Source organism: Erigeron canadensis, chromosome 1 (genome assembly GCF_010389155.1).
Source record: "Erigeron canadensis isolate Cc75 chromosome 1, C_canadensis_v1, whole genome shotgun sequence".
NCBI classification, from domain to species: domain Eukaryota; kingdom Viridiplantae; phylum Streptophyta; class Magnoliopsida; order Asterales; family Asteraceae; genus Erigeron; species Erigeron canadensis.
The window spans coordinates 58,219,192-58,228,698 of record NC_057761.1 but is presented as its reverse complement, the minus strand read 5'-3'; the positions used below and the strand labels follow the sequence as shown (position 1 = coordinate 58,228,698).

At 39.2% G+C, this 9,507-nt stretch overlaps 1 protein-coding gene and 1 long non-coding RNA gene across 4 annotated transcripts; one reads left to right on the top strand and one right to left on the bottom strand.

Moving 5' to 3' along the window:
- Positions 1-9,418, top strand: LOC122585671. 3 transcript variants are annotated; one of them, XR_006321755.1, is made up of 5 exons: positions 1-236; positions 5,838-6,030; positions 6,126-6,227; positions 6,341-6,502; positions 9,054-9,418. It is a non-coding gene; the product is annotated as an uncharacterized LOC122585671 (long non-coding RNA). The 3 variants fall into 3 exon arrangements; XR_006321754.1 differs by lacking the exon at positions 1-236 and having other exon boundaries at positions 3,076-5,983; positions 9,054-9,378; XR_006321753.1 differs by lacking the exon at positions 1-236 and having other exon boundaries at positions 3,077-6,030; positions 9,054-9,378.
- LOC122585670 (linolenate 9R-lipoxygenase-like) lies at positions 737-2,720 on the bottom strand. The gene has a single exon (XM_043757799.1). It carries the CDS (start codon positions 2,718-2,720, stop codon positions 909-911), a length of 1,812 nt encoding a protein of 603 aa, XP_043613734.1. The 3' UTR covers positions 737-908.
- Positions 9,419-9,507: the final 89 nt, after the last annotated feature.

The window sequence follows — 9,507 nt, the reverse complement described above, 5'->3', positions numbered from 1 at the left end:
ATGGAGCGAGTCTTCAACCTAAATACTACATGCGATCTTATTTTTGAACCATGTCTTGTAAATTTTAATTCGAAAATGCTTGCCGAGGACAGGATCAGAGAACTCTTGAAGGAATTCAGGCCGACACTCTTTCTTCCTATATCCGTTTTCAGTTACAAAAAATCCATTTCAAATTCGGACAAGAATAAATCCTGATCACAACTCTGACAGGATGTATTGCTCTTAGCTCTATTCGGGTATAGCTTCTGCTCAGCTTTTTACTTCATTTTATTATGATTTGATTTCAGATTTATATGGTACGTAATATGAATAAGCTATGATAGCTAATGAGATATTTTGGCCTAGCTTATTTTAAGACTTTTTTGCTTATTTTCCCTAATATAAGCCTATTATAGTAAAGGTAATCCAAACACTAAAATAAAAGCTTATAAACGTATTAAAAAAAGCCATAAACTACTTATAAAACATAAGCATAAACCACAAAATAAAAGCTTACCCAAACACCCCCTTATAGTGTCTTTTCAGAAAATAAATTTAGAATAAGCTATGATAGCTATTTTGCATTGAGTTCCTCTCAATTTGTGTGTAAATATAAGATCACCTTAAACTCAATTCTACCAACTGTTTGTTCAATTTATGTACGACCGATGGAAAACCTTTGATCATCTCTCACTTTGACTATGTCTGATTTGTTCATCAATTCAAATTACCCGCAAAAGAAACTTATAGCGAACAATTCAAATCTAAATTTATTGGTTAAAAATTTATTAAACTCAGAAACAAAACGAAACCAAACGAATACAGAGCACACCTTATACATTATACATACCATACATATATTAACAAACAAAAAATCACAAACATATAATATTAGAAGACTTGATTTCTTTCTTTCTGCGGCGCCTTTTTTACTTGACAATTTCTGCCTTCATGGCTAGTGAAAGAGCAGCAAGGCATCCCTCGTTCTCCACTGTAACTCCAGGCATAGCCACAGCTCGACTTCCCACGAAACCGCCTTCCTTGATCTTAATCTTTCCAAACTTCACTTTTCCGTCTTCGCCTTCATATATATGTCCAAACAGTAGCGCTTCTCTCCCTACAGACCCGTATCGTTCGATGCTTACCATCTCAGGGTTTAGCACAGCACCCATTCCATCCACATAAGCTCCTTGGTCCCACGAGATATCCGAGCCCATTAGCTTCATCCATAACCCAAACAGAACTGAACCACTGGTCATCTCCATAAAGTATTCGCCAACTAATGTCCGGATAGCTTGCCATATAGTGTCCATATAGATGCCTATACTCCAAATCATTACGGTTTCTCCTTCCTTTTTTCTCCCCACAAGAACCCATTTGGCTAGAGCACAAGCGAGTCCTGCTAGAATACCCGAACTGAACCAGAACATGGGTAGCAGCCAATGCAGTTGGAGTGTGTTGTGCTCTTTTATGTACATTGTCACATTAAGAGGAGCGAACACAATCATGCCCATTAGAAAGTACGGTAAGGCTGTTTGTAGTAGCGGCTGACCAGACATCATCCATAAATTTTGGTGCCATGGTCTTGTCAGCGTCAATTTTTGGTTATCTTCTTTCTCCATTACCTTAGCCATCGGGCAACCTGTGAAGTTGACTTTCACATCAGATTGATCCAGGAATTTCCTCCAACTTTCAGGCAATGGTTTGTTGTTGCGTAAATGCTGGCAGATGGAGTACACGATTGACCTGCCATGATCCAAGGATGCACTCTGGGAGCATGATGTGGCCCGAATAACATCCACTTCATTGCATTTTAAAAATGGGTTGAACTCCAACTTAGCAGACTCTTCGTTGGTGAGTAGCTGGTCAATTGTTATTTCTCCCACCTCAACGTACGGGTATTCTTTTTCATCCCAGGGTTTGGTGCAATCAAGTGCAATCTCACATGCAACTTCATCATTTGGCACTTGACGAAACTGCAGTTGAAGCACGTAATGCACTTTTTCATGAGAATTCACACGACTTTTGAAATCATCATCAAGAAAAAGCAGTGGGCGTTTGTCGTTCTCATCTCTTGGGATTGCACCAGTTTCAGGTGGGAGTATACCTGTGCGCTCCACTTTACCAGAATCCTCATTGAACTGTTCATCAAATGGCCTGAGTTTAAACTTTACATACATTTCGCTTCCATCTTTGAATCTGAACAACCTGCAAATGTTTGAATAGTAATGCAGCTCAGCATAAGAGTTGGTTTTTCTTAACGAATCCCACATAGCATCCCTTATGTGTGGAGCATGTTTCACATGCTCTTCACGTGCTGCAGCCCCACAAACCAGCCATGTTGCAAAGTCACCGATTGTACGAGCATGAAACGCTCTACCCGTTTTCAAGGTCAAATCAAGAAGTGACGTACTACTCTTACTCTCATCTGAAAGTATTCTTAGTGCTGCACCTCGTGGATCAAGTCTTGCATCATCATCTGAACTTAAGCAATTGCTGTGGCGAACAATAACTGGATAGCACTTTCCTGATGAGAAAATTTTGTGCTCAGGAAATCCAGGTATATTTTCATAGAGCCTTAGAGTTCCTTTCCCGGCTGTGCCAATTCGATGGAAGTATCTTGCTTGAACTTTAATCGTAGCAGCTGCAAAGTTTGCAGCAAGATTTCCAACTACTTTTCTGTACTTCCTGTCCATTTCTTCGATCCTGTCATCTAGCAGGTGAGTAGTATTCTTTACCATTATTGGAGTTTGAGATCCAACAAAAACACCGCCGCTTTGAAGGACTGAATTCACAGGTGCAACTGATAGTGCACCAAGAATGACCTTGGATTCAACCACTGATCCAGGTAAGACAAGCCCTTGGCTTCCGATAACCGAATTGTCTTCAACTTTCACGTATCCACTAATATACCCTTTTGAGCTATAAAAACCAGGAAGAATCCTGCTAAAATCACCTAAATGGACCCCGTCACCTATCGAGACCAATTCAGGGTCTGAAATCGAGTTAATGGCTCTAATAGAGCAATGATTCCCAATCTTTAATCCTAAAAGACGAAGGTATATGCAGAAAGCTTCTGTCCCAGAAAGGAACTTTGCGAATTTCAAATGGCATGAAGTAATTAAGCGATGGCATAACCACATGACCATGTGATTATTATGTTTGGCCTTTGAAAGGATACGGAGCAAGATGGAGGTTAGAAAAGTGAGAATAATGCCATGAGCTAGGTATGCCATTGCAATGTTGATGGAAAAACTTAATGGGCTTGCAGGGACATCTTTAAACAGGATGGCATATGCAATAACATTGAAAGGGAGCCAATGAATACATGCACCTAAGCAAACAAAGCTGAAGTGTTGCAAACATTGGGGCTTCTGTAATAGCCATAGGCAGACTGTGTAAGCAATGGCCGCAGATAGACAGCTGAGGAAACCAACCATGTAGATGCCCAGAATATGGTAAAAGGGCTCAAGTCTCTTGTGCCGTCCACTTATGATATCTAGTAACATGGTACCCTGCACCCAAGTTTCAGAGAAATAAGTAGCCGAAAGGAAACTAAAGTTGAAAGAAATAGATAGTACTACAAACCTGTTCAACTTTAGGAGTCTCAGACCTTTTAAGTTCATGTTGACCATCTTTGCAAGTTTGCAAGGCCTGAAGCTCTGATCCGTCTGCCACATTGCTCCCTTTCTGAAGTACAGCGTAAGGACCAACACAGGAGTTTTCCCCAATTCTGATTGGCTCGAAACTCAAGACACCATTCTTGACTTCATGGCTCTGAATCAGGGCTCCCTCAGCTATCACTACTCCATCTCCGATTGTGACCAGATAAGGGTCTGTGATGTCAATGGTATCTAGAAGAACCGACGATCCAATTTTTGCTCCTAGCATCTTAAACCAGAGTCTCAAAAACACTGTACCTTTTAAATGCACTGCCAGAACTCTAGAAGAAACCTCTTGGGCTTTGTATAGAGTCCACCATTTCACGAAGTCAATGGACCAGACAGATACATCAGGGATTAAACCATAGTTGGGTTGAAGAAATGAGTTACCAAATACCGCAACCGTCATGCAGGATAAACCAATGCAAATCATCCAAGCAAGAGGTGCACATGTTAAAGATATCAAGTAATCGAACCATGGGATCCTATCTGTCGGTCTACTGTTCTCCAAGATTAGAGTGGAGAAAGCAGAAACCGAAAGATATATGGGGATCATAAGCAAGAATGAGACATATACGATACCAAGGAGTTGGAATAGACAAATACCCAACCGATGATATGAGGAAACTTCCGTTGAGATCTTGGCTGAACTTGTCTTGTTAATGGGGAAACCGGATGGAGGACTCAATAGTTCAGGGCGAGACTTTCTTACAAGATCTTCTGCAAAATCTGCCAAGTTATCAATGCAGGTAGCTGTAAAGATGTCAATTGCTCCAACTGGAATGCGAAGAAAAGCAGAAAGCTTTTGAGCTGCTAGAACCACCCCAATTGAATCAATCCCATAGTTTGCCAGGCTCTCTGTGATGGAGATACTTGCAATGTGAGTTCCTGTTTGATCAGATAGAAGCTTCTTCAGAAAGTGAATTATATCTTTCTTAGATATAGTGGAATTAGAATCTACAGTGTTGGGGATTGTAGCTTGAACCATGGATATTCTTTTCCCATGATGTTCTTGCACGACTTGCAGCTTGCCATCAGTGAACTGTTTTAGACATTCAAACCTCCTTATCTTGCCTGATGTTGTTTTGCAAATGCTTCTTTCTTTGATTAAAACAATCGATGCAACTGTTATGCCATGCTCTTCTGCCACAAGTGTTTGGACTTGTTCAATATCTTCTTCAGGGAGACCCTTATTCCCTCGAACCTCTGCTATTACAACTACTCCCACTTGGTCTGAGTTTCCCAGACTTATTATGCCTTTACCTGTTAAGATCTCTTCAGGAACACCTATCACAGCGCAACAGCCTGGTCTTATAAGGTCAGATGAGGACTCAACCGTCTTTTCAATATCTGATGAGTATATGTTCCTTCCAGCAACAATAATGAGATCTTTAATCCTCCCTGTGATGAATAACTTTCCGTCAATAACACGTCCCAAGTCTCCACTCCGCAAGTACATTTTCCCAATATGTCCTTGAAGTTTGTTCTGGAATGTCTTCTGGCTGAGCTCTTCCAGCCCCCAATACCCAACACCTGCACTTGGGCAACTGATCCAGACCTCCCCTTCCTTTGCACATTCTACTTCTTTACCTGTCTCGGGGTCAACTATTCTGATATCCACATCAGGATCGTTTGGGCTCACGTACCCACAACAAATCCTTCCTTGCCAATCCTGGAAAATTGGTTCTCCCTTTCCATATGCGCTGCTTACGTAAACAGTGTTCTCAGCCATGCCATAACCAGGAGCTATCACCTCTTGGGAAAGTCCAAAAGGCTGAGTTAACTCAATAAACCTTTTGAGGGTTTTTGATCTCACTGGTTCAGCAGCAGCCATGAGGAAAACCATGGAAGAAAGATCTAGCTTCACGAGATGTTCTCGTTTGGATTCCAATCTTCGTATTAACAGTTCAAAAGCAAAGTTTGGGCCAGCACTATGAGTACCTCGGAATTTACTCATGGTTTGCAGCCATAACAAGGGGTTTTTGATAAATGTCACAGGAGAAAAAAGTACAGCCGATCCCCCACTAACAAGACATGTAAATATACATCCAATGAGCCCCATATCGTGGTACTGAGGTAGCCAACTTACACCAACTGTCTTTGATGTACTCTTGTATACGTTACGCATTAACTTCACGTTATGAATTAGCCCACCATGAGTGATCATGACTCCTTTAGCATCGCCTGTTGACCCAGATGTGAATTGAAGAAAGCACAAATCTTGTGGTAGAACTTGAGATTCTTTAAACAAGCTGATGATGCAGCCTTTCGAGTTTTTGATCCAAGAATCTGTATGCAACCACGGGAGATTCGGCCAACAACCTGAGTATTTTGTTTTCCCGGTTAGCATGATCTTGTGCTTTGCAGAATTTGCTCTAACATACACATGGTACCCGAAAGTGGATAATATTGCAACTGCTTTTGTTTTCTTCGCAATGTTTTCAATATGAAGAAGTGACTGGCCTCCTTTCTGTGATGGGTCAGGAGGAATGGCAGGTACTGGTATGATTCGAGCTTGTAGGCACCCAAAAAACGCATCAAGGAATTCAAGACCAGGTACATAGACCAGAAGAACCCGATCTCCAGGTTTGATATCAGGCTTGTTGTTTGTTAAAAGCTTGTGAGCGATGTGAGATGCATTAGTATCTAGCTCTCTATATGTTCTTTTATGTATTGCTTCGCCTTTATCGTTGGTCCAGGTGTAGACTGTCTTATCTGCAGTGAGTTCATGAGTTCCCCAGTGTCTCAAATAACCGTGGATAGATACGATATCAGGAAACTCCACACCTGGTGCTTCATCTAGTTGTTTAGCAATCCAGCTGTTCTTGTCGGATTTCAAAGTAAACAATCTCTGCAAAAAGGTAGGTTTTAATTTAAGAGTTTTAATTCTAGAAGTTAGTTTGAAAGATTGGTCCACTGGATGGTTAACATCTGACGTGGCAATTTCATCAGATTTACTTGTGATGTGATTCGCCAATACTTAAATAACTTATCTTAACCAAAGATGTTTTGTTCCATTATCCGACCACCCATTTTGCCACCCTTAAATGTTAATTTAATTTATTTATAGAAATCTGTACCTTAATATATCGAAAACTCGGTTCCGGATTGTCACTTGCGAAGTGCTTCATAATGATAGAAAAAGCGTATAATGAATTCCTTTCAGTCAATTCGAATGCCATTAGACCTCCAATATAGTAAGTATCGTTCTGACCTTGGAGTTGGTGTTCCAACTTCTCATAAAATCCATCTTTCATTTCTGCAGTTTAATTTCCACATCCGTTATCACTTGCCAGATAACTTTAAAGAAGTATGTAGGCGTGACTTTTTTTAGCATACCTTCACTACTGATGTGAGGGAAGTACTTGAATCGCCGTTGTAAAATTACTTTCTGAACCTTTCCCCCCAATCTAGTGGCTGCATCAACAGCATGTTGACTGACTTTTTCGCCCATGATATTTGCTGAATTACCATAGGACCAAAAGAGGAATATATCTGCATCCGAATAGAATCTTTGCATTGCAACAGGATTGCCTATCGTTTCTGGATCACTTATAAACTCCCTGAAGTAGTAAAACCCAACTGGGATATGCTCTAATCCCTCTATTTTCAAGACAGTAGTATAGTAATCAATAGTTTCGACTTTACTAAATAATTCCTTCTCAAGATCACTTAGGTCCATAACCTCATTCACAGTTTCTTCTGCAACAGACAAAGAAAATTAGATAAGTTAGAAAAACTCTTGCCAGATCCACTATACAGAGGGTATTGGTAGAATACTTGACGTGGCAAATTTTGACCCATTTTCTTATGAATAACTTGGTTATCTTTTGACTGTTCAAATGGGCTAAAAGAATGAGCTAAAAAGTGAACAAAAATTTTCCAAAGGTTCTCTCAGTGCATACAACTTTCTAGATCTTTTCTTTCAAAACATCATCAAACGGGCCAATGGCCAACGTCGTTAGAGCATAAATTTTTCTAATTCTTTTTATCCACAAAGTCCCATAACTACTGTAATAATACAATTTTCATAATCCATTTTTGAAACTAACTATCTTTAGACCTTTAATTTTTTTTTATAAATAATACCTGGTCAAATAGTCCACATAATCAAAACAAGTCCATATATAGATTAGTATTTGTTAGTATCCTTTTTTATATGTATATATATATTTACACTTATTTGTAAAACACCTCTGATTTAATTATGCATTTTTGCCCATAATTAAGACTACTAGCTTTGGCCCCCCTCGCCATTTTTAATTTTTACTGACAAAATTTACTAAACGAACCTGCTCTTTTTAATGGTGATCTATATGTCTTCCCATTCTGTACAGGAAATGAACCCGAGACAATAAGTTTATCAAACTCCATTTCTTCCTTTTCACTTTCACGATCCACACTTTCAACTTCAACATTAACACCATTAGCATTACGTTTAACTGTCAAGACTCGCGCATTACACTTAACTTTCACCGGAAGTTTTTTGCTAATCTTGTCCCAGACACTCGTAAACCCACCTCTAAATCGCTTAACCTTGCCAGCCATTGAAGTCCTTGTAAACTCATGAACATAAGCATAAGGCATATCTTGTACAAACCCGTAACCTGAAGCCGTGAATCCAAAAGCAACAGATTCTGGAACTGATTGTAATCCATTGGATATGAGAAATGCATGAGCTGGGTCAGATGCAATGTCACTAATTGCATGCACACCAACTCGACCTGTGGCATTGGCTTTCTCTTGCAGTTTTAGAGTTAGAGAAACAATGGAAATGTAATCGTCTATAGTTTTTGTGTCGTGGTAGTTTCCTGTTGTGCTGTCAATGATGGCAAATTTGTGAGTGTCTAGTTCCTCTATTTCGGCCCCGATTTCTTTGGCTAGATGGAAGATGGTTGGTGCACTGTTACCTGCTAGGACTTGACCTCCTAAATCATAGATTTTCCCTGTCAAAGTGATTTAACTGTTCATTATTGTGAAATACATGGGGATAATAGGTCACTTTATTGCATGGGTCAAAACTAGGGGAGAGTTGAGTTGGCCCAAAATTATATTTTGTTCATGATTTGAATTTTTTAATAGATAGGGCATTCACGATTATTTATCAGAATGTTCGATTTTTCAGTAGCACAAAAATGGACAATTTCTAAAATGACAGGTCAAGTTGATTATTAACTTGTGAGAATCTTACTCCTTGCTAGTATACCTTGATGTTGTTCTTAATCAGAATTTTTTGACATAATATTGTTTTTTGGAAAAAGTTTTGCAATTTCTACCTTTGACCGTCTGTTTTTGCTAAACATGTTCAACAAAACACTATTATGTAAAAAAATTCTCTTAATCAAGCCTTCATATTGTATGTGTGTATATGGACTTTTTCAAAATAATCATGTGTACCTTCGATGTCTACAGATTCACACATGCCTCCTACAGAATGATGTTTCTCCAGGACAGTGATATTAGAGTAACCAAGCTTGCATAGTGCATAGGCTGCTGATAAACCACTTGGACCTGCCCCGATTATCCCAATCCTCGTGTCGGTAGGAAAACAAGGATGAAGTTTCAAAAACCGATCTTCCAGTGCTTTTCCTGTCTCCATATTTTTGTGAGTATTCAAGATTCCTGTTGTAAAGGTCATGCAAAAACATTATGCTTTAGCTATTTGAATATGATGGTTATGAACTTCTTAGAAATCCTATAACTTTCGATATAAACATGTAGATTTACATGTTTTTAAGTTTTTAAGTTGCACATAAGAACACATATCTCCTGTCAAATTTTGTTTTGTGAATGTAGTTTCAAATCAATAATTAACGGCTCATGTTAAAAAAAAAAAGAAAAAAAAATTCCCTACATATTTTTCTCA